This window comes from Lissotriton helveticus, chromosome 4_1 (genome assembly GCF_964261635.1).
Source record: "Lissotriton helveticus chromosome 4_1, aLisHel1.1, whole genome shotgun sequence".
Classification (NCBI taxonomy): domain Eukaryota; kingdom Metazoa; phylum Chordata; class Amphibia; order Caudata; family Salamandridae; genus Lissotriton; species Lissotriton helveticus.
Genome location: NC_136063.1, coordinates 294,374,715 through 294,400,862, shown reverse-complemented (window position 1 = coordinate 294,400,862; position 26,148 = coordinate 294,374,715). Strand labels below are relative to the sequence as shown.

General features: G+C 45.3%; 1 protein-coding gene across 1 annotated transcript in view; it reads left to right on the top strand.

Annotated features, from left to right (window-relative positions):
• Positions 1-26,148, top strand: part of FAM91A1 (family with sequence similarity 91 member A1) — a 217,413-nt gene that overhangs the window by 114,541 nt on the left and 76,724 nt on the right. Inside the window, exons 15-17 of the mRNA XM_078686797.1 lie at positions 3,595-3,718; positions 16,184-16,332; positions 17,768-17,902. Of these exons, the coding sequence (XP_078542923.1) occupies positions 3,595-3,718; positions 16,184-16,332; positions 17,768-17,902 (408 nt within the window). The remainder of the gene's footprint in view (positions 1-3,594; positions 3,719-16,183; positions 16,333-17,767; positions 17,903-26,148) is intronic.

The window sequence follows — 26,148 nt, the reverse complement described above, 5'->3', positions numbered from 1 at the left end:
ATTTTTGTACAAGGTGGTCCGATCCTTAATGGGTTTTTGGGCTAATTTGTTGGAAAACCTAAAAGATGGGATCAATGTCCCCAGCAAATTAGCAAGCTCTCAGCGTCTTTCCCAGCTCAGTTTTTCTGAAAGAATTATACAGAGGTAAATGAAGCTCTACATTTTTGTACTGGGGATACCACAAATATGAAATGAGCAGGAAGGTGTCTTTTGGGGGCCACAGATCATAATATGTGATTTCCGTTGATTTATTTTGAGTTTAAAATCCCCATAAAATCTTTAAATGTGTCAAAAAGCATTTGCAAGCCCTTGACAGTATGGGCGATCAGGACAGCACCGTCTGCATAAAATAGGACTGGTATTAGGCGGTTACCAACTCTAGGAAGATCTATCCCTTTGGCTGTCGGCATAGTCTTGAGAGCATTTATATAAAAAAAAGGAATTTTTGAAAAGGGGCTAAGATGCAACCTTGCCTCATGCCCTTGGTGGAATAAAAGGGCGTAGTGCAATCTCCATTTATGTTGTAGCTGACCTGTACCTCTGTATTGCTATGTAGGCGTATTAAAAAGTCTGAGCTGGGTCGATCCCTGCGTTGCACATCTTGGACCATAACTTGCCCCTGTCCACCAGATTGAATGTGCTAAAAAGGTCCATAAAGGTCATAGGGCGGGCCCCCACCCCTGGCTTGGAAACTTAAACTTACATCAATTGAAGCTTAATGATGTTATGATAAATCATTCTTTTCATTAACGACTTCTAAAAATTAAAATGGCCTTGTAAAAGTGGAATTCTTTAAGCTTCTTTTGATTTTAGGTAAATATAACGTAACTAAATGTTACCCCATGAACTTGGCCTTCAGTGCAGGTAAGAGCGATGTGGCGGACAGGGCAGGGGTGGGAGAATAAGTCGACAGATGACCTAATAGGGAAACAAAATAAAAAAAATAAAGAAAACCACATACCTTGCGCATCGCCCTTGGTAAGTAGTTTTCTTTATTTTTTAATTTTGTTCCCCTATTCCGTTGTCTGTCGACTTACAACCCACTCCCCCACCGCCTCACCAATCTTACCTGCGCCAGTTGCGCCTGCTTTCCAGTGCATTTCATTGTGTTAACCGGTCGAAGTTGTGGCAATTTTTATTGAAGATGTGGCTAGATGTCAGAATGGGTACATTTCGTCTACTATCGACACTTTGATTTGAACTTTAGGGTCAGATGCGTGCATAACGGGAAGTGATTGACCCCTGTAGAAATGAGCGAGTAGGCAGCATCCTTTCTCCTATCTTATTTATTTTATGCATCAAATTTTGAATAAGCAGTTGATTGACTTCGACGTGCTTCATATTTATTCTACTCAGTTCCAGCTTTATTATATGTTGACAATGCTGTTTTGTTGGCCCATGTCCCGAAGAGTTTGAAATTGTTTTTTGAATCATTTACAAATGTAATGTCTGATTTAGACCTCAAAACCAATATTAGGAAGTCTCAAGTAATGGTTTGTAGTCAAGTTAGCTCCAAAATACGGGCGTTCTCTACTAATGGTAAATGATTAGCCTAGGTCTTCCATTTTCTTTATCTTGGATTTGTATTTGAATTGCCTAATTCATGGAGCCATAATACATCAATTAGTCATCAGAAACTAAGCCAGCCTGTGGGTGTTGTGTTCAATCTATTGTCATCGATTGGAGGCATGGCAATAGCCTCACTCATAGAAATGTATAAAAAACTATGTTTGCATGTAGCATCATGTGGCTCATGTGTTTGAGGCTACGCACAATTGTGACCTTCGCAGTTGGTGGAAAATCAGGGTTGTTGTCGCCTCCTCTCTCTTTCCTACTGCAGTTCAGGCTTAGTCACAAGGAGTTGGGTCTTTCCTTTGTAGAAGATCGTATTTAACTTGCCTTACTTATGCTTTGGTCCTCTCTTTGGACCAAGCCACTCTCAACTTATAACCGGCTGTCTGAACTGTGAAAATGGCCTAAAAATACAATGCACAAAAACAACGTGGACAAGTCCTTAACAGGGTATGGTCTATGTTGGTGACCTTCACCCTGGTCGAGGAACGCAGACGACCAGTGGTTGTTTTAGAAAACCCCTCACCCACCTACCTAGTGGGTGGCAATGCTTCATCATCGGGGACCTACACTCTCTAGAGATATTGAGGCACATTTTTACCTCACCTGTATCTCAACTATGTTTTTACTCATTACCTAGGAGCCTTCTATTAAAACTTTTATAAGGGCATTTCCTAGAGATATTTTTATCATTTATTTACACTTCGCATAACACATCACTCTTTACCCAAAACCCGCTCCGCTGTAAACCAGGCGTTGAAGCACAGCTGGATTGCACTTGGCAATCCAGCTGGATCCCGATGATAGAGCATGCCACCTACTAGGTAGGTGGGTGAGGGGTTTTCTAAAACAACCACTGGTCGTCTGCGTTCCTCGACCAGGGTGAAGGTCACCAACATAGACCAAAACCCGTTAAGGACTTGTCCACATTGTTTTTGTGTAATACTCTGGGAAAGGGACAAGTTCCCGTTCGATTTCCTTACTCTCTAGTTGTTTACTTGTCTAAAAATACAATGGACATCATATGTTAGGTTCTTGCTTTTGCTAGTTTGGGTAGATCTGCTCTTTTTCAGAATCCATCTACTATTTACAAAACTGATATGCTATTGGTGAAACAAATGTTTATGGAGAAAAGGCACAGGTGTAGGGAAAGTGATGAATTAGTGAAAACCACAGTAAGAAAATACATTATTATACAAACCACCTTTTATATCGAGCCCTTCTTTGTTGAAGGTGTAACTGGGCTTTGAGAAAGAGCATTTAATTCTCTTTAGGAATGGCACTATTCACCCCTTTATTTTTTTTCCCTTTGGGGCAGTACAACAGTAATAATTTTTGCACATGCCTCTTTGTTGGCTGTACAGAACACACTTTAGCACTTTCTCTTTTTTTAAAACTTTATTATTTATTTTAAACTATTTTTAATTTCTCTGCTGAGCTAACATATTTTTTCTCAATGTTGACTAGCTTTATGTTTTTTACAGGTGCTAAATGGGGATGGAGTTTGTTTTAGAGTGGGTTCTTTTCTGAAATCAATTGTGAGATGTCGGAAATCTATAATTTTTTTAATTAATGTTTGTGCTATTTTGCAGTTTTGTACTTTTATGTTTATTTGATATAATACAATAATGTTATTATTGATTGATTCGTCCATTTCCTAAAAGCGTTCAATCTAAGCTTAGATTATTAAAGAGTAGTGCTGTTATGATAAATTGTATCTTCATAAATAACTCATAAAAATTAAAATGGTCCTGTGAGAGTCTAATTAAATATGTTGAGTATAGGTATTGGTGGAAGCTTCTGAGCTTGTGAAGAATAGAAAGATGTGTTGTGGGTCCTGAACTAAATATTGATTCAGTTTCAATGATTAGAATAGAAATCAAGATGACTTATTTCAATTATGGACACATTTTATTGAAGTTGGCACCAGATAGTTTTGTGCTTTGGGTACAGCTATATAAAAAGCACCGGGATTTCTCCCCAAGTGTTTTGATGAAGCCTAATTTGAATTTTCCTATTTAGGTTCAAAGTACAGGTGAAGGAGAGGCTCAGAGATATTTTGATCATGCACTTACATTAAGGAACACAATTCTCTTCTTACGGCACAATAAGGACCTGGTGGCACTTCCTGAGCAGACAAATAACGGTAAGTTATTCATATGAGTTTTCATTTAAAAATATTTTGCAAAACAGGCCTTGAAATTTACACGTTTCCTTACACAGCGCAAGTACTGAAATACATTTGCAAGTCAAAATGGAGCTGCTTCATTTTACATTGTAATTGTTATATAGTGCTTAGTACCACTTTGAGTGGTGCCTAAGCACATGCCTGCATGGGTAGCTTCCTGTGCCGCCTTTATGGTCTTCCTTTCTGTAAATATAATTAAATGTAATTAAGGTCATAGTCTGTGGCTAGCTAGGACCTGCAGGAGTGGACTTTGCTAGAGTCCTCCTGTGCATCTGAAAGTCATCCCACGCTGTCCTCATGGTGTGTAGAGTGGTAAGAGTCCATGGACTTATAACAGTATTGGATTATAGTTGAGGCTTGTACGGGCTCTACCAATGCAGCCTTAATTGGCTGCAGGACCGCTGAGTATTGTAGTATTAATGTGGAACAGAACAGGCAATCTGGGAGTGATTGATCTTACCTCTGAATGGGCGGCCAACATTTTCTGAGGGCACTGATATGGCTTGTGTGGCTGGCAGTGTCATGCTATTGGCACCGTTCACATCTGGTGGTTTTGATGGACTCCAGGGGTTGTAGTTTTCACTTCTGGTGAGTGACAATAAATCTCAGATTATGGGCTTCTGGCCATGGACCTAAGCTATGTAGAACTGGTTGGCGGCTATTTTGTCTGACTCTGTAAAATGTCTGATAGTTAAGCCCAAAAGTGACTATTCTCTCCCACTAAAGTGTCTGTGGCTTATGTCCAGAAGCACACCTAGCAGAGTGACTGGGCTATATCTGGGGTTAGCAGTGCCTGTCCTTTAGCAAGTACGAGGTAATCAGTAGAAGTTATCATCACCTACTTGGTTGTCTGTTGGGTATGTCCAGTATTGCAAGTGGCAAAATTATGATGTAAAAGAACAGAGCAAGATTGTATCAATGACTGCTTTAGATATACCTCTCCCTGCTGATTGGCTGTTACTGTATTGATTTGGGGTTGAATTTCAAAGTGAAGAAGGAGACAACCCTTTCTTTCTTGGCCATGGTAGGCTCCCACTACTTAACTTAAACTAGTGTGCTATGGGATTGGATGAGTGACTATGTCAAGTCAAGTCAAAAAGGCTTTATTTCGATAAAAGTTATCATAAAAGCTGCACAATAAAAACACACCAATTAATTTGAATAAAATACAGCAAATTAATTACATTCAACTATAAAGGTCTGGGTTTTCCGTGAAAAGGGAAAACATATTAAAAAGTTTTAGTTAAAAGAGAATTAAATGATTGCTTTAAGCCTTTTGCTTCTAATACACCAGGCCCACGATAAAAATTTTGAGAGGGTACAAGCGTACAGTGGTCGTGAGTCTGCCATTAAAATACGTAGTGCCTCAACATGATGCCTGGTCCCCAGCAAGCGGCACAATTGCTTAAGCCATTTTCTTCTCGGTCGGGCATATTCCTGACACTCAAACATAAAGTGTGCCACACACTCCTGTTTGTGTGGGCACGAGGGGCAAAACTCTGTGGTCTGAGCTGGCGGTTTCCACCGTGATGTAAAGGTGTGCAGGGGAAGAGTTCCGGATCTAAATTTAAAGTAAAGGGACCTATCAAGTGGTTTCTCAATAATGTCTAAGTAAAGTTCCCGAAGTGGTAGGTCCTTAAATCTCAGGAAGTCCTCCGTCAGTCTGCCCAATGTACACTTTGTACTCCTTTTAGTGAGAATCCAGTTCCAGTACAGACTCTTGCGTGTTGCCTTTGGTGGAGATGCCTTCTTTGACCACGCTTCACTTAAGCCCAGGTCACACAAGAGGGATTTCATGTCTCTTAGCCATTTAATTTTGTGCCAACCTGGTAGTGACATGATCTCAGAGAGGCCTTTCGCATAATTGGCGAGCTCCGGAACTCGCCACAACCTGGCCCATAGTAGTAGGGGCCGGAACTTTGCTAGGTCTTCAATGGGTCGACAACCTAGATCAAGCATGAGTGGGGTCATGGGAATGCCTTGGGGAAGTGACATAATTTCCCTACAGAACTTCCTCTCAGATCTTGACAGTTTGTTTATGTTGCAGGAACCCCATAGCTCTGCCCCGACAGAGCAGAGCTAACTCCCTTTGCTATGTAGATATCGATAACGGGGGCTATAGGTCTTATAACACAAGAGCGTTGCTCCTTCAAAAGAGCCCCAGTTACCCTCGTATGGGCTAGCAACATTTTATCTAAGTGGGGGGCCCACTGCATGTTGTGCGACAAACGGATGCCTAGGTAATCAAATACTTCTACCCTCCCCAAAGGTACCCCATTCAGCTTGGGGGGGCGTACAGATTTTTTTGGGGGATTCATTACAAGATACTTCGTTTTGTCGGTATTGATTACCAGGCCCCGTTCTACACAAAAGGTCTGGAAGTTGTTAAGGAGTTTTTGGAGACCCATTGGGGATTTGGACAGAAGGAGCGTGTCATCGGCAAAGAGAAGGGTGGGGACACGCTCCCCCGCCAGGGATGGTTCGTCTGAAGGGTCTTTCAGCAGATGCTCGACCACTCCGTTGATATACAGGGAGAAAAGGGTGGGAGCTAGAACACATCCCTGGCGAACCCCTCTTTCTACCGGAATGCTACTGGTTTTCTCACCCCCTGTGCCCCATCTTATCTGGGCAAAGCTGTTATCATGGAGTTTTACAAGTAGCGATAAGATGTAATGCGGTATCCCCATGTTAATAAGAACTCTCCAAAGGGTCTCTCTAGGTACTAGGTCAAAGGTACTAGGTCAAAGGCAGTCTTTAAATTGAGTGACTATGTGATCCTCTCCTGGTTGTCATTTACAGGCATTGTTCAGGAGTGGACTAAGGGGTGTAGCAGCAGAATAGATCTGTGGATTTGTGGGATCCACCAGATATCTAATGCGTCATGGTCTTCTCTGTACCACTTCTAACCAGTTGTAGAGTGGCAGAATGCAGCCTTCATTTTGCAAATATTTAATGCTGAATAGGTGGAGTGGCCTTAGTAGATCTAGTGATTAACAAGATGGTACAGGAGTTCCTTGTGCATTTTCAGAAAGGATGCTTTCTTTGGCAATGTAGTTTTTTGCCAGTTTGATATTGTGGCTGTGATCTAGCATAGTAGGTAGGAAATAGTTTAAATTATTCATGGGCACTACACATGAGATAGACCACCCTGAGATGTTTGGTTACCTAGCGCAAAAATGCAAATGCATTGTACTCAGTTGTTTGCAAATTTCAGTTTCATTGGTCTTTATTCGGATATGCACTATCCATAAAAGTACAAACATTTCTCATAATTAATCATAAAAACATTTACATATCCTCTCATCTTTAAATTTAGAACAAAACGCAGCTATAAAACTATTCAATGAAAACATTGCAGAATTGTCACGAATATTCAATATTCAAGTAAGGATCAGAGGAATAGCATCAGAAAGGCAAACTTGTTAAATTCCATACATAGTGCTCTATACGCCCACATATTGTTCATATTACATATTACCCCATTTAAGTATAAAATCAAAAAGTGCATATGGTACATCCTAATCCGACATTCAGGAATTCATAGAAGGACGTGAACGAATAGCCATTTTTAAAAAGGTGCAAACTTAATATGTTAAATCATCATCCTTAAGCTGGAGGAGGGTTTTATATGCAACCTTGAAATCAGTTATTCCATTTGTCCTAAAAAATGGTATCAGTAACTGCATACTATACTTTTGATAGAAGGTGCTGAAAAACAAGAAATGCAGCATAGACTGCTTTCCTAAGTTGCCACAAGGGCAAGCCAGATCATCAATATTAGGTTGATAGCCTATGGGGAAGCACAGCAACTATTTTATTGTGCCCAATCTAAGGTGAAAAAGAAGGCTTTGCTCCCAACGAGTGATGTCTCCTAGGAGATAACTAACGGGTAACAAGAAGGAGGTCCGCATTCTTCTGCCATTAATATATATTGTCCCACGGATACTTTGGTGTGCTCCTGTGCATATCTTATATCCTCATAATGTTTATATAAAACTTTACGGACGATCTTTTTGTCAATTCCATCTAGTTGGTCGGGTTTATAAAATATATGGCCAAGATTAACTGCAGTCAAATTTGCCCGTACTTCCGCAAGCCACGGTATGTCACCTCCCCTGTCACATTTTAAACAATCAACCAAGGTCTCCCTTGTTAGCGATGCTGTCGGATTTTGCCAGACCTTTAACCAAAATATGCAGGGCGGGACCTAATATATTCCTCCAAATAGGGTAATCTTAACTCATTATGACAGACAAAAGTAGATGATGAAATTGGTAGACCCAGAATTCTCCTACAAAATCTATTTTCTTCGGCCTGGACACTTATCAGGTTTATAAAATCCCCAAATTTCAGCCCCATAAGTCATGATTGGTGCACATTGTGTCCTGTAAATTGTAAGTAAGGACAGTACTACCTCAATTCCTTTTGGTTGAGGGAAGCTTATTACTGAGTTTACTGCTTTTAAAAATTTTGTCTGTCCATATGTCAAATGGGGTGCCCAGGATCCGTTATCTGAGAATTGTAAACCCAGTTACGGAAAAGTGCGAGTGCGTAACAAGGAATCTGAGCCTGAGGTAATAGTGTTAATAAGGCGTTTTTTAGGGCCACAACACATTAAAAAAGATTTCTTAAAATGTGTACAAAGATTCAGGCTATTCATAAAAGCTACAAAACCCCTAACTAAAATACGAAGAGCATTGGGTGTGAGCCCCATTAAAACAGCATCGTCTGCATATAATAGGGCAGGCAGTTTATTGCCATTAATTATTGGGATGTCTGTAGTTTGGTCGGACAATACATTGTGTAGCTCAGAAGTGGGGCAAGAACGCACCCTTGTCTAACGCCTCTTCCAATCACTATGTCACCTGAAACTGCCCCATCCATGCTTATTCTCACCCAAGCCCTCAGATCCCTATGTAAATACGCTAAAAAATGCACCATGTCTTTGTCCAACCCATAATCTAAAAGGCATTGCTAGAGCCCGGATCTATTAACAAAATCAAAAGCGGATGTAAGATCCATAAATGCCAGGTAAAGGGGGCAGTGTCGGGCGATGGTATATTTCCCTATGATTAAATTAAGTTTGAGACACTGTTCCACCGTTCCAAGATGACTTCGGAAACCCAGCTGGCATTTGTTTATTATATTTTCCTCCTCTGCCCAAGTTCTGATTTGTTAAATAAGACCCTCCCCAATATCTTAAGAGTATTATCAATTAGAGAGATTGGTCTTTAACAGCGCGGGTTAGATCTATCTCCCTTTTTGAAAATGGGGACTATTACAGATTAGACCAAGTTTTTGGAATTTTAGTTGTTGTTAAATTATTAAAAACATTGAGTAGCAGGGGAGCCCAAAACTCTGGCCTAGATTTTATAAGGTCAATGGGTAGCCCGCCCGGGCCCGGGGCTTTGTTTCCCAGAGATATTTGAATTTGAGCAGCAGTGAGGTTTTCAAAAAGATCTTCGCACTGTGATGTGGCAGCATATATTTTTGAAAAATGAACTACCCACGCTTCGCTTGTTATATTGCAGTTTAAAGGGGTAGATGTGTTGCCAAACGCTCTCAATGACTTAGTGGCTGACCAAAAACCCTTTGTGTTATTAAGTTTAGCGTCACAGGCCAGATTACTCCAGTGCTCTTTTAATGTCGCATCTCGCCTATGCTTCACTGTACTTTTATAAGTGTGCCTTAATACTCTAATAAGGTTAGGGTCTCTTGGGGAAGCTGATAGAGCGGCTCTGAGTTCCCTGTTAGCCCTAGAGCAAGTGTTGTCAAACCACCTAGGGTCGGATTTGAGTGGAACTACAGGTCTAGAAATCAGTTTTTTAATACCTGCACATAATAGGATAAAAGCAGAAACTGCCTCTGGGTTAGGATTAACCAGTGTGAGACAAGTCTCACAAAGCGATGGGTAGGTTTTTACCATCATTTGAAACACCCTCGGGCAGTCCATGCCCTTCCATTTAACTCTTAAGTTATCTGTAGAAGATTCTATATTAACGGCCCCTGGCTCCTTTCTAGGGTCAGGTCTGAGCGCGGCCCTAAAAGAAACTAAGATTAGATTATGATCCCCAAAAGTGGATGCCTTAACCTCTGCCAAAACTAAATGATCTTCCAATAGCGCCGATATAAAAACGTAATCTATGGTTGAGGCTCAGCCGAGACCTCTATAGGTCGGTATTGGACTATCATCATTATTTACGGCTGCAACATCCATAACATTTTAACAAACTTCTATTTGATAAATGGTCTATTAGTTCATATCCCCTCTTACACGGATTAGCTGAGATATGCTGGGTGGGGCTCACAATATTTCCCCCTGTAATCTTCGCGTTAAAGTCACCCCCCCAAACATATCCCTACCGGTCTTTGCTTTCCCAACAAATTATCCAAATCTGAAATAAAATTAAAAAGATTGACAAAATTCACATTAGGTGTGGTTAAAAAATCATTATTATAAAAATTAATAAAGCAAATAGAACCCCCCCGTTTGTACATTAAAACTTGGAAATTGGCATTTTTGTTGGGGATTGATTTTACACTTCCACCCGATGCAATGCAAACCCATATCGATAGGCCACCTGAGGGTCTGCCTTGCTTGGGATGGGGGGGGAAATAGTATTAAAACACTCATATCCTTCGAGATATAGCTATTTAGTCGCCCAAGTCTCCGGAAACATAAGGATGTCGTATTTATTTATCATATTGACCCATTCTTCGATATTTAGTTTAGAAGCCAAACCGGCCACATTTCAGCTCAGCACCTGTAATAATCAATCATAGTGATCATTTGGCGAGGTAATTTCGGCCTCAGGGTCATTATTAACTCGAGTAATCTCCATAGATGACGTAAGGGCTGGTTCAGTCGGTTGAGATTTAGGTAAAGGTCAGTCAAGGATATCTTGGTCGGAGATGGCAGAAAACCTATTTGTGGACTGATAAGATGGGCTGATGGGTGGTCGCTGTGCAGATGGTGGTCTGTAAAAGAAACCAAGGGGTAGTGCGCAGATGTTTGTGGGTAAGGGGCAATTCATCTCTCTAACAGCCAGTATTGATCTAACGAGGCTTGGTCGGCAGAGATTGATAACAATACAATCACCCCAGATGTTTTTTTCTGCTGAACCCACCCAACCTACCTTTCGTACCATTAAAATATCATGTATATCAAACCTCCTGTACCCTTTGTATTTAGCCAACCAATCCACACTTTTGTTCCGCAATTGTTCCCAGGACTCCAATTTCTTTCTTTCTTATGGAGGTACCCCTGCGAGGATCAGGACATACGGGCAAGATGGTGGGGGTAGGCTTAAAACATCCTTGTTTGGCTCTGCGTACCCACTAGTATTAATGCAGACAGCGCTCGTGCAGGCTGTGGGGACTGCGTGAGCGCCAGTATGAGTGGTAGGGTATGATAAACAGTGGGAGTTATGTTTTGAGTGTTGACAGAACCAGTGCTTATTTTTTAAACTGTAGGATCTCTAGTTTTGCTATTAATATCACGGGGCAGCTAACTGGTTTGGGGTTAAGGACAATTGTTGCCCACTCTGAGCTAATTTTTTCTGGAGACTGGCCTGTTTAGATTCCCTGCTGGGAGATTTTGCCTTAGTAGTTAGAGATTCCAGGCGGTCTAGGCGCTTCCATAAGTTTGCAAAATTTTTATCCACAAGCCCTTTAACACGGTCATACAGTGTGTCTATAATAATGTCCATAGCAGTGTCCCCAAGTGTAAAATTAGAAAAAGGAGTCTGTATAGATTCCGTCTGAGTGTGTACAGAGTTACTTAAAATATCCAATGAAACTAAATCAATTGGGTCACTGCTGGGAATTGAGTCCACTGGGGCCTTCGGGCCCTGAAACCATGTATTTAATGTAGTATGTTGTAAGTTCGAGCAAGGAGGTTGTTTCCGTTTGGAGCAGACTGGTTTAGCTGTCTTCCTTTTCCTTTTCGCTCCACATACTTCTGGGTTAGGGGTACGTCTGAAGTGGCCATGGCTAAAGTGTCAGTTGGGCAACTCCCAGTTACAGAGTCTGCTATGGCTCCTATGTGGCCAAGTCCTTCCGCACCCGGTGTGTTGTCTCCCATTGATGAGTGTAGGCCGTGATGAGACTCACTGTGTATCATTAATTGAGAATCGCTTACATCGGTGTTCTCATTTTGTGCTGCAGAGTGGGGTTTCGTGAAGCCCAGGGACAGGCGTCTCTCAGTCAATTCAATCTCGGTGCTGACTTTATTCATTGCCCTCTCCAGCATGGTGTCAATAGACGTGGTGTTACGTACTGGTGGGGTTTGGTTTCTTTTTCCCATGGTGTTGTTTTCCCCAGACATTCAATGGATACAGAAAAGAGAAACCCCACTCACCACTGCTCGATCCAGCTGCCTTAGGAATAGCCTTTGAAATGGCGATGTCCGGGGGGTGGCCCAGCCCAGCCTCGGACGGTCCCGGACGGGCCCAGACGGGCCCGCCAGGCGCCCGCCCGCGTCCCGCGAGGCGGGAGCTCTCTCGCCCTTTTGGGCGCCTACTGGCGCGTCCTGGCTCCGTCGGTGGCGGTCGCGCCGCTGGGGCACCTGGGGGATGTAGTTCTCTTCTCCCCTCGTCCCGCTATGGGCGGTGGTGCGGTGGTTCGGGCGCGGTCCTCTGCATCCAAGGGGCCTGTGCAATGTGGCAGCAAGCAAACAGGTCAGTTCAATGGTTGTTTGCAAATTATCTTGATTAGAAGGTGAGATGTTGTAGGCATTATCTCAAGTAGTCATCTGTGTTTCACTATTGGACCTACCCGACATCCTTGATTCTCACATCTTCTTGTTTTTCATGATCATGAGGAATTCAGTGAACGTACTTGATATTGAATAACCATGATTTAGATGGTGAACGAATTATAGGCTACGGATCCGGCTATTTTCTGTCTTCCTTCTTGATGACACTGACCTATTCAAATTTACAGTGCCCTTAAGAAGTCCTTCAATAGGACGAAACGCGTCGGCTGTATCGTTGCGAAAAGTGATGTTTATGACCTTGTTTTAAAAGCTATTGAAATTGGAATAAAAGGAAAACTTTGAAGTATATTCGTGCTGGATACAGACTACTTAATTGTTCTTTCTGGTCCTGTTATTTTGCATCTGCTAACATTGCAGTCTTTTTTTTTGTTCTTTTAATGATCTTTCAGTATCATAATACAATATGAGCAAAGCCTAACGCAGATACTTTCTATTTTGTTTTGTTTGATCAACAATGTGTCAATCATGTGTTTACTCTTTTCATCATTCATTTCGTTCTATGTAATAATGTGCAAGCCTAAATCTGCTATTAATATTATTAGAGGTATGCATTTGGGCACCCTGTTTTGTGAGTCTGGTCAGCAGTATCCAAAAAAACTAATTAAAAAGAAAGAAATAACCTTACTTTCATAGTTGGAGAGTTGATGACACTTCAGTCCTTTACCTGAAGCAAGGATACCATTTAGTAAAACGCCCCTCCGCCCCCTTACTTGTAACTGGATCTTACTCAATTTGCTTAGCTCAGAGAGCAAAGTATTTTGAGTTCTTCCGTTTTGTTACAGTTGTGATGTTAATGAATCTCAAATTCTGAGCCAAAGGAAAGGAGCTTAAAACCGTCTACTCTTGATTCCAGTCCTGCAAACACCTCTCCTTTCCTTCAAGCATGGCAACTTGAGGAAGTAAAAAAAATGAGAAAGTGGAATTTTGTTTAACCAGATATACCATTTTTTGCTTTACAGTTCTTTATTTGGGTTTATCACAGAAAGGAAACAAAACAAAGAACAGCCTGTATCAAACAGTACAACACTTTGGTAGCCCATCAAAACCATTACGCATATGGGCAAGGTAGAGACACAACTGGGATACAGCATTGCAGAAACACATCCGCCTAAGTTACTGCCAACAGGCAGGCCAGCTGGGTACAAAGGGAGTGTGAGGGGGAGGACAAGGGGAGACACGCAAGCCGGGGGGTGGTGGGGTGAAGGGCAGAAGAGAGGAAAAGGGGTGAGGGAGAGAATGAGAGGGGTAAAGATGAAAAGGGAGAGGGTGAAACGAAAAGGGCAGATAAGTAAAAGATGGAAGAAGAAAGAGGCATGGGTAGAACAGATAATGGGGAAATGGAGGGGGCAGAGGCAAGTGGGAGGACAGGGAGAGGGACGCGGAAAGGGAGGTAGGGCTCAAAATCAAAAGGAGAGCAGGGGGGGGTTGAAAGGACCCAGATGCGGTCCCAGGGATTCAGGCATCAGGCAGCCAGCGCCTGTTGCTCTATGCCTGTTGTCCAGCGGAAAGAGTGCTGAGATCAGCAGGAAGGTCTCTGCCTTGTACTGTAGGTTATACATGAATCATTCATACCAGTCTGTCTGGTACATGGCTGACAGCCAGTCCACATGGTTGAGGGAAGAGGGGAGGGCTAGTACAGAAGGACGCAGGTTTTCGCCGTTACCAGCGCCATATTGATCAGCCGGTCCTCATGTAGGGACAGGGTAGGCCAATCTGTGAGATAATGGGGCGGAGTCTGGGAACGGGCCAGAGGCACTGAGACTTGTATCGCCTGACTCAACATTACACGGTCGGTCCCCAAGAAGGGATGGACAGTGGGACAATCACAGAGAATGACGACCATTTCACACCTATCACTGTCGCACTACCAGCAGTTAGAGTGGGACAGAGCCCCACCGCCTGCAGTTCCGTCGGTGTCTAGTGCTATTCATGCAGTGATTTTAAAAGACAGAATTTCAGCTGTGCTTCCCTGTCCTCGAATCTAGGGTCTCCAGTAGTTTCGCCCACTCCTACGTCTCTTACTCCACCTGTAGGGGGGTTTGCAATTTGGTGCGTAGACTAGCCAGCACGTATAAGTTATACAGGTGACGAGTCAAGAGACTATAGAATCCAAACATCATCCCCCACCCCCCCGAAAGCATCCCCATCCTGAGATAAGAAACAATTGGTGAAGGCAGGAGGGACCAAGGTTGTGGGCCCAGGCGGTGGACGAGGTAGTGTCGCAACTTGAGGAACCACCAGGATTGGTGAGGTGGGAGGCCATACTCCTTACGGAGCGCCGCAAAGGATTTGAGGGCTCCCTGGGCAAACATGTGGTGTAGGTTATGGATCAATGCAGCGTGCCAAACACCCCAGCTAACCACTTCACCATTGATACAGAGCCCATGGTCGTGCAAGCAAGTGTCCACTGAGAAGTAGCGCTGGTCTCTTAACCAAGATTTAGCCATCGCCTGGAGCATCAGGTTCTTCAAGCCAGGCGGGAGGCATCATGCCGATCGAGGGGGGTCGAGCCCCCAAAGGCCCTCCAGAATGGTGCACTCAATTGTGACCCACAGCGGTAGATCTGGGTGGCAAGTACGCAAGCTGCACCAAGTGCAGAGCCAAGGAGAAGTGCTTGACCGAGGGGAGGCCCTGCTCGCCACACAACGGTTGGCTATGAGCCTGCTGCTAGCCACCTGGGCACAGAGACGACCCCCAGATAAAAGACCTGATGTCTCTGTGCACTAATCATACAAGTGAGGGAGGCATGAGATGGGGAGCATGCCTAGAACATTAGTGAATCACCGCAGGGTCTCCATCCTGCTCCATAACGTGATGCCGAGATGGGACCACTTATCGTAGTCCAATATTGTGTGTGCCAGCAGTGGCTCAGATACATGTTAAACTTTTTTAAATCTATGTAGCTTGTCCAGTTCTGTAAACAGCAGTATGAGAAAAGTCAAATTGGTCCATTTGTTTTGCCTGCGTGACGAAAAGGAGACTGCCTATTATAATCTTTTCATTCCTTGTTAATAATATTTCACGTCAAGCCATTGCTATTTCAACCCTTTCTGTCTCTCTAGTTATGTCTTGTGTCTTACTTGTAATAGCATTAGAATTGAGGCAGTGAAGAGGACATGTAGTTATGTAGTACATTCTCCCGCAAGGGGTCTCCGAGTGCTGTGCTATAGAGGTTTGGTACCTAACTCATTTTATTGACCTGGGCAGGATTAAAGGGGCCGAGTGAACCCACCAGTGTTTGAACCTGTGACCATACGGGTGAACACAGATGCCTGCAATGGATGCATTAATCCCCATAGTCACTATAACCAGCTTGTGAGCTGTTAAACTGTCATTGGATGAGTCGCTGGTGAAGTAGGTGGTCAATTTAATTTCAGTTCAGTGAAGTTTGTGGTACAATAGAAATTCAAACAGTACCGCAGTTAGATGGGGGCGGGATTGAGGATTAGACATACGCTGGAAAAGTGAACAAAGATAGTACAGGAGTGGTTTGTGGTGGGAGATGAAAGTTGAAACTCATTTACCCATTTAAGAGTGTGCTCTGTATTAACCTGTTGTACTAATATGGATCTTTGGGGAACCCAGTTTTTTAGCAGGCTTTACCCTAGCAATAAATTAACAATGTCTGTGTTTCTGACGTAAAACAGGGTTACCACTTGATCTTTTACGATGTGAAAGTCTTCTGGGCCTGGATCCTGCAACCTGCAGCAGAGTTTTGAATAAGAATTATGCACTTCTTGTTTCCATGGCACCGCTTACTAATGAAATACGACCTATCAGCAGCTGTACACCGCAGGTAATCAAACTGGAGTTAATTGTATTACTACTTGAACTAAAAATTATTTTTAAATAGTTGTTTTGTAATCTGGTTTTTCAATTTGTTGTCAGAGCGTGTTTTGCCATTCTTTACAGTTTACAATCTACATTACAAGGCACAGTGGGAGAACAGCCCAGGACTCTTTGCCCCAGGCCCCACACATTTTGAGACCCATTTCTCCTATTACATCATGTTTTAACTCATCCAACAGATGGCCTGGCGTGTTACTTCGTAGTGCATTCCTTCAATTAGAAACCAAGGAGAGGTCCAAAAAACATTATGCCACGTGACCCACAAAAGCTTCTGACATGCCTGTTTATTTACAAGTTAATTTCTTGCTTTCATTATATAAATGTAAGTCAAAAAGAAAATACTTCTCATGACTGAATACAGTTGCAGTGATAGTATGTGCCTGGAAAAAAGATAATCACTTGGCAAAGTGCTCGATCTAATAAATACACCATCACCCTATTCGGTTTCTGGCATTTTACTTTGCTCCAGTAAAACTCCATGAGATAATCTGTCTTCCCAAATTTGTAAAGTTGTGATATTTCAAATTTAAATTAGAGACAACACAATAAGAGCATCTGATCTTGGCGTAGATTCAGAACCATTTGTGTTTTTTTTTTTATCGAGGCCTGTTCATATATTTTGTTTTAGTGTAGTTTTATGTTTTTATTTTGTGAACCCTGGCAGATATATGTTTGTGTTAAACTCACATTGAAATTTGAAGCCTGAAAGGATTTACTAATAGAACGAAAAATCAGCACTCTGTGAATCACAGATATTTCATCGACAAGGGAAGGGGTCCACCGGAAACTGTTTGGACCAAACTCGACAAGCAAGTGCAATGCACTCGTATATTGAATTGTGCACAGAGGTTTGCAATTAGGAACCCATTATAGATTCAAACTGATGGAGCTCACAGGTGTCCTACGATTTAGGTAATGAGAAAGGAAGAATACGGCCTTCAGATTGCATCAATTGTTTAAGCATCCGTTTGAGCGAGCTAAACACTTTCGTGTCTCGAGGGCCAAGATGTGAAAAAAAGGCCTTAAATGTCGGAGACGGCATTTATTAGCATGAGCCGAAAAATGTAATTAATTTTGCGAGTACTGACATTAGTATAACGCTTGAGTAGGGCGGTGTCAAATACTAAAAGAGGCTTCCTTTAAAATCACTTGCTTGTTTTTAAAAGTGATTTGTTTTCAAAGGGAACATAAGCACCCTTATATTAATAGCAGTTTTTAAATACTGTCTAAACATCCAGGTTATTAGGGTGATTTTCCTGAATATGGTGTATGTTTATTTTTAAAATGACATGTTTAAATATTTCGCAGGACTGCACAAAGTAAACTTCTGTTTACATACATAGTCAATACATTTCTATTTTTCTTTTTTAATATTTCGGCAGCATATTGGACCTTCAATTCCAGAAGTTAGTTCGGTATGGTTTAAACTGTACATGTACCATGTGACTGGCCAGGGGCCTCCTTCCCTTTTGCTCTCCAAAGGATCGAGGCTTCGAAAACTACCAGATGTTTTTCAGGTACATTTGATTATTCTGTTTTATTGTCATTGTTTGGTTGTAATCATAGAATAATAGATGTTTATTGTTACTCACTCATTGGTACTTGTTTGACCTGGAATCATTGGCATGAGTCTCTCCTCCATTTTCTTGTCTGTTTGCCTCCTCTGTTAATGATGTTTTGCTGGACTATTGCTTTGGGCACTGTGCCACTGCTGATCAGTGCCACAGTGCAAGTGCTCCCTATGTTAAATTGATACATTGATTGGATTCCATGTTTGGCTTATTTGATTTACTGTCAGTCCCTAGTACAGTGCACCAGGAGTGCCAGGGCTTGTAAACACAAATGCTGCTGGTGGGCTTGCAGCACTGGTTGTGCCACCCACAGAAGCAGCCCAGAAAAATATGTTTTAGGTCTGCCATTGCAGAACCTGCGTGCAGTCTGGTACTGCCATGCTGACTGCGCAAGTACACCTACTTGCCAGTCCCTAAAACCTTCCCTTAACTTCATGTTAGTCACCCCTATGGTAGGCCCAAGGTCAGGGTGCATTGTAAGCATAAGGTAGGACAAGCTCTGATGTGTGTGGCATGTCCTAATAGTGAATTACAGCCATTTTCGTTTTTCACTATTGTAAGGCTACCTGCTCTCCTTAGGCCAGACTGGGCTGCTGGAATTATTACACTATATAATCCTAACAGACTCCGAGACCATGGTGGAAAGTCGAGTTTAGTATCCCTGAACTCAGAATTTGATAACACATCCTTTAGGATGGATGTTTTTTAGATTCCGAGTTTGAAACTAGCACTTTTAGAAAGTGACTAGTTTCTTGTCTAACTGTCTACCGGTCTCTGCTGGTTTTTTGTGTGTGTGACAGGAGCTGGGTGGCTCCAGAGGGCAGAATGAGTCAGTGTGGGGTGAATGAGACATTTGCGTTTAGAGTGGGGGAAGAGTAGTCCCTGATAGATGAGTTGCCGCTACATCACCTCATTTTTAGTGGTAAATTTAGAAAAGAACAGCAGCTGTGCGAAAATGGCTCCCAGGAGAGATTGAGAGGATTGTCTTTTTTTTCTCATGACGTCCCTTATTTACTGTAAATGCAGAGTCTTGGCAGCAAGTGTGTCACTGGATGTATCTGCAACTACTCTGGTCACATCATGCTGACGACAAGTTAATTACAGCAAATCAAGCCTGTTTCATCGCCTACATTAATAATAACCAAGGCTACATTTGCCTCTTTTATTGAGAAAAGTGGGAATTAAGTAATATTGACCTGAAAATACCAAGAGTCACATACAACTCTACAAAAGGGCGGAAAGGTCTTTCATAGCTTAGCAAGCATGTTGTGAGAGCAGATGCCCAGTGTTGAGGCTCAGATGATAAAGTAAAAATGATTTTTTCTAAGAAATAAATTCTTATAGAAATATTGCATAGGCTTCATTTAACATACATAATTACACATATCATAAAAACCACACAGCACTTAATTTAATGAACCCATCAACACTAGACGACCGCCTGGAATAAAAAGACAAACACTATCAAATGTAAAATTATTCAAGTTAGAGAAAACTCAATCACGGATAACAACATCAACTCTTACCAATTAAAAACATTTGAGACATTGTAGGAACCTACGACGTACGATTCATTTTAGGAAGGAACATTGTAAAGTCCAAGGCGCATGAACCATACTCAATCATGGATCATAATATCAATTCATAGCAATTAAAACATTTAAGATATCATAATAACACAAGACGTATAATTCAATTGAGCGAGTGAAGCATTGTACAGTGCAAGGTACAGAGCCAAACTTTCTTGGAAGGAGAGAAATTATTTACCCAGGGCAGAAACTCATTTCACCAACTAAGGCAATATAAAGTGTAACATACGACCAAGCCCCATTTTCACATACCTAGAGACGGCATTTAGGGAGGTTAGGCCGGAGCATGCGTATGATTTTACCTACCAACATTATAAAGTACAATGTGGAAGACAACTGTCACAACCAGGCCTCCCCTTCCATGGTCATACAACCATGGCCTGTTAATGGTGATTGTGCCTGTGATTAATATTCCCTGGAAGAGAAAATAACCTTTTCTTTTCATATGTTTATAAGTCACAGTATGCACACCTGCATGGTGGTGCCTGTATGTATCACTGGGGGTCATCTGTTTAAAGATGGCTGCCTCCTCTGTAAGAGAAAGTGTAATTAAAAAGTGAGCCCAACCCAATCCAAGATGGTGGGGTTCATGAGCTCAGTGCAACTCCAAGTGGCACTTATCAAACAAGATAGCATGATGGTGGCACTGTGTATGGTCGTCAGGGGAGTTCCTGGAATGTCAGCCATAAGAGCCAAGAGTTGCTGCCGCTCTTAGCTACTGTACAATGAGTGTGCCCTTTGCAGAGATGTCTTCACGACCGCCTTGCCGGCATGTACAAGAGATTAGTGCCCGCCAGTACTAGCACTCTGCTGCAGTCTTTTTGAGAATGCTCAGGAAACCACCAGATAATTCTTTGCCTCTGTCTGAGCAATGCAATAGCTTAGCTTGATCAGAACTTTTTTTCAGTGTCCCTAGTATGCCGTCAGTTCTGCATCTCTGGGGGCTCCTCTGGTATTGATTGGTTCTGCATAGCTCACAGTTGTACTTCCATTAAGGGAAACAAGTTGAGGTGTTTACTTGAACATCATATTTCAGAAGAATAGGTGACCGGGCTCCAGAGCACATTAGAAGATGGCCATCTTTCTTTGTGGCCTAGCCCCGCTTCTTTATGCCCATTGCTGCTTCTCAAATAGAAGAGCTTATTTCTCCCTCTCGTATGTTAGTGTCTAGTACTGGGAGGTGTCCCGAATCAACATCTTTTATAAATCTTGTGATGTAGTGTCTATTGTAATGATTTCCTACCCTATCACTTCTATCCCTAGCCACTGCTGATTTCATGCAGTGTTCCCTTACTACTGTTTTGAAGGCCTCCCTCTCAAACAAATTCTTAGATGTTATGCCCTCATTTTCACAAAATTAGTAGTGTATTGTGTCTCTTAGAGCATCGCGAAAGGGCCTAGTATTCCAACATGGCTCTTAGTACCCGCAGAGTGGGTATGGACCCTACTGGTCTACCCATGTCACTGTCAGTAGTATTGGGTTATACTATTTTGCTGAGATTTAATATGTGTGTTTTGAAGGACAGTAATGAGAGTTAACACAACATCAGGTCAAGCCGAGTAAATAATGGATCAGAGAAGCAAAGGAGCATGCTCTAATTCTCAGTTCTAGTATTCTGGTCTTAAACTGTCTCTAACTATCTACCCACCCACAACTTTTCATCTATTTGGAAACCCTGAGCTGTCTTGTTCATCCAAGTGTCATTTAGTTGTGTGTCTAAGTCACAGTTAAAGTTCCAAGACTCCAGGACCCCCGCACCGCTCAACGCCCTGCCACCGCTCACCCCCCCCCCCTATGGTATTAATGAGTGATGTGGCTATTGGGCCAAGCATTCTGACAATGAATCATTATAGTCAGATTGGTCTCTGTTGTGATGTATATGGTACCTAATGCTACGTCAGTCCCATCTAGTTTGCCCTTGATCAGCACAAATCTATATTTATTGCCAATTCTTACTTTTTGTGCTGCAAATTGCAAATGATGAAGCCCAGATCATCACCAGCTGTCCGGTAAATTGCCAGTGCTGCATTGATGAGCTGAAGTTCTTGGTTTGTTTTGAAAGATTTAAACCCTCCCGCAGGTGGTTTTTGGTGTCGATTTCGGAGTCAGTGGAGTTTACTGATACCCCTTTTGCTCTTCAGGTGATTTCTGCTACCTTGAGGCACCCTCAGTCTCAAATGCATCATCCCTTTCTGCTTTGATCTAACTCTTTGAGAGTCATCAAGAGCCGCTGTATCCGACTTACTCCTCTTTTGCCTTTTTGGCATTCAGCGGTCCTCTTGATGAGTCCCATCCCTTCCAGCCATGTGAGCTCTAACCAGTCCCATGCTTCTTGACGGTCATTGAAGAAGTTCCCCTTTCGTCAATCTCGTGTTCACCCTAGGTGGGAACTGCCGCATGTATCGATTGCCTGCCTCATGGAGTCACCTCTTCACTTCCAGGAAGGATGAGCTGTATTGTTGCACTTCAGCCGAGTAGTCATGGAAGATCTGAAAGAAACATGTTAGTATTAGATTCCTTACCTTAGAATATCCCCAGACGTCAGTCTGGATCCGGAAATTTTTGCGTAGCAGTACCCCTGCGCATCGATAAACGTTGTCTGCGGCTCTGCGCCCATCGTCGTTGGCGCCGGGATGACGTCGCCGGAGTACTTAGACGCCGCCCTCGGGCGCTGACGTCAGTTCTTCTTTTTTCCGCGCCAGCAAGCGCAGGTCCGGAATAAGTGGTACCCTTTAGTCACTTCTTGACTAAGCTTTTTCGATCCTTTTTGGATCCGTTTCGAGTCGTACAACTCCATCGGTGCCGGTAGGGATGCCAGTGTTCAAGCCCTGTGCCGACTGCAACCGACTGATGTCGGTTACCGACCCCCATCCCCGGTGCCTACATTGCCTTGGGCCCCACCATGATGACAAGTCGTGCCCTGACTGCCGGGCCTTGACGTCGAAGGCTAGGCGGGAGCAGTCCCGCAAGCGCCCCGTGCTCCGGCAGTCGGCCCGCGCCGTTCGAGGTCCCGGTCCGGAAGGAGGTCGAGGGACCGGACGCGGGGCCGGAGTCATCACAGCTTGGCGAGTCGACACCACTCGTCGGGCTCCAAGTCCTCAGGTAAGAGGCACAAGAAGTCAAAGAGGCGACATCGCTCTTCTGACTCCCCCCGACGCTCGCGCGAAGCGGCTGGGGGTTCGGGTGAACCACCCACGTGGCTCCGCCAGAGTCGCAGCGTCGCGGCCTGCCCCATAGCCGCCGGTCCCTGGGCAAAACGCGACGCCGGAGTAGATCGGTGCCTTCCTCATGACCATGAGGTCGCTCACTCCTCCGTCGCATTCCGTGGCGCCTTCGGGCCCTGCGGCCCCAACTGGGAGCCCAAGCGGGTCGGGTGCTACGGCGCCGTCGGCGACTTTGGTCCCGACGCCGCATGGCCCCACTGGATTCGGTTCTGGATCCGGGTCGCCGCTGGTCGACCTTACGACCCCGCCGGCGTCAACCCCTAGGATGGCACCCCTGGTGCCATCCCTCCACGATGCTGTCCCTGGTCCGCCTCTCGATCCGGATCCGACGCCGGAGCGGCATCGCTCGGCGCCGCATTCGGCGCCGGCCGAAGAGGAATTCTTTGAGGATCTGGGTCCATCCTTTACCCCTGAATACCAGGAGATGGACGACGAGGGAGGCTGGGCCGGGGTCTGAGGACCCTCGGGCACGTGAGTGCCAGTCATTTCAGGACTGGACACAGGAACTAGGGGAGGCCAGTGGCCTGGATACCTCCCCAGACACTGGTTTTGTCTCCCCTCCTACCGTGGCTACGGAGGAGGGGGCTACATATAATGTGGTGCTGATAAGGGTGGCCAAGGCCTTGGCTCTTGAGCTCCCCGTCGCAACGGTGAGGTCTAACATCCTCACGGAGGTACTTAAACTGCAGGTAAGTTCGCCAGAGCCTCTACTGCCATTTAATGAGGCTCTCACGGACGTCCTGTTGGGCACTTGGTCCAGGTCTACTACAGGTCCTCCTGTAGATAGGAACGTCGCTATGCACCACTGCCCTGCTCCGGGCGACCCTAGTTTCTTGTCCACCCACCCCACCCCCGAGAGCCTGGTTATCCAGGCCTCTACTTTCCAATCCACATTCCCGACTGCGCCTCCAGATCGGGAATCAAAGAAGTATGAGCAATTCGACAAGAAGATGTTCTCCTCCCTTAGTTTGGCGTTGCGGTCACTCAACACCGCGTGCCTCTTGGGCCGTTACACCCACTCCCTGTGGGATACGGTTGCGGGCGTGCTGCCTGAGTGCCCGGAGGGAGCCAAGGTGAAGCTCGCTCAAGCCCTCGCAGAGGGCCGAGACGCAGCGCGGTATTCCATACGTTGTGGACTGGATACCACGGACTCGCTGGGGAGAGCGATTTCCACACCTGTGGAGGTTCGCCGCCATGCCTGGCTGAGGTCCACCAACTTTTCGGCCGATGTCCAGAACACTCTTATGGACATGCCGTTCGATGGCAGCCACCTCTTCGGTGGCAAGGCAGATAGTGCGCTGGAACGCTTTAAGGACTCCATGGCTACGGCCAAGTCCTTGGGCCTGTCGGCCCGCGCCAGCACTCTTCTGCCCAGCACTCCTTTTGTGGCCACGGAAGGGGCGCCCCCACACGTCCTGCCAGCCACGGGCCGCAAACTACCATTCAGCGCAGCGGCGGGCGTGGTTACCGTCGCGGCGGTAACAGGGGACAAAGGCTCGGCCAGTCCACATCCACCCCCGCAGCATCCACTTCAAAGCCTTCCAAGCCCGAGCTTCAGGCCCATTTGACGCCAGTGGGGGGCAGGGTTCGCCATCACCTCCTCCACTGGCGCTCCATCACATCAGACAGGTGGGTGCTGCAAATCGTCCGAAGGGGCTACTCCCTCCTCTTCGAGGCGACCCCTCCAGCCATGCCACCGCAGTACCACCGCATTTCGGGGGATCACTTGCAACATCTGCAAGGGGAAGTTACGGCCCTCTTGGCCAAGGGGGCCATCAAGCGCGTTCCTGGGCCAGAAGTAGGGTGTGGTTGTTACTCCCACTACTTTCTGGTTCCCAAGAAGGGCAAAGGGGGCCTACGCCCTATCTTGGACCTGCGGAACGTTAACGGCTTCCTCCGGAAGGAGAAGTTCAAGATGCTGACTTTGGCTCAGGTCTTAGCTGCCCTAGACCCGGGAGGCTGGGTGGTAGCGTTGGACTTGCAGGACGCCTATTTCCACATCCCTGTCCTGCCGGCCCACCGGCCCTACCTGCGGTTCACGGTAGGCCACGAGCACTTTCAGTTTACCGTGCTCCCCTTCGGCCTTACCAGCGCCCCACGGGTGTTCACGAAAGTGATGGCAGTGGTCGCAGCTCATCTGCGTAGTTTAGGGGTTTCAGTCTTCCCTTACCTCGACGACTGGTTGTTGAAGGCGGGCTCGCCCCAGACAGTCGTCAGCCACCTCCAGACTACGGCCGACCTCCTGCACCTACTGGGGTTCTCCATCAATGTGCCGAAGTCACACCTGTGTCCCTTTCAGAAGCTTCTCTTCATCGTAGCGGTTCTCGGCTCTGCGCAGTTTCGGGTTTATCCTCCCTTAACAGCGGGTTCGGGATATTCAGGCTCTGATTCCGATCTTTCAGCCGTTATCCCGAGTCTCGGTCAGGTTGACGCTGCGGCTTCTGGGGCTGATGGCCTCCTGCATCCTTCTGGTGCATCACGCCAGCTAGCGGATGCGGGCTCTGCAGTGGGACCTGAAGTTTCAGTGGGCCCAGCATCAGGGCAACTTGTCCGACGATGTCTTGATCTCGGAGGGCACTTCAAGACAGTTGCAGTGGTGGCTCACGGACCGCGATTGGGTCAGCGGCAGATCCCTTTCCCTACCCCAGCCGGAGCACGTAGTTGTGACGGATGCCTCCCTCCAGGGCTGGGGGGCCACATGGGAGAGGCGGAGATCAGAGGCCTCTCGTCTCCGGCGGAGTCGCGGCTCCACGTCAACCCTCTGAAGCTGCGGGCGATCCGGGTTGCACTGAAGGCATTCCTCCCCTCTGTCCGGGTGAGTGCAGTGCAGGTGTTCACGGACAACACCACCGCCATGCGCCTCTGGCAGTGGCTGGAACATCAGGGCGTGACCCTAGTGGTTCAACACCTGGCAGGTTCCCTGAACGCCAGGGCGGACAAACTCAGCCGTCCGTGCATGATGGATCACGAATGGTGTCTGAACTCGGAGGTGGCGCAAGGTCTCTTTCAGCAGTGAGGAGAGCCTTGGTTAGATCAATTCGCAACTGAAGAGAACGCGCAATGTCATCAGCTCTGCGCGTTGGAATTTCCAAGGCGGCACTCGCTCGGAGACGCTTTTCGTCGCGAGTGGAGTTGCGGTCTGTTGTACGCCTTTCCACCTATACCACTTCTGCCCAGAGTGCTGAAGAAGATCAGACGCGTCTGGGCCCAAGTCATCCTTGTGGCTCCAGACTGGGCACGAAGATACTGGTATCCCGAGCTACTCAGCATGTCAGTCGATCCCCCGATTCATCTGCCTCTTCGGGAGGACCTTCTGTCGCAGCAGCAGGGGACGGTCCTCTACCCGAACCTGTCCAGCCTCCACCTCCATGTGTGGAG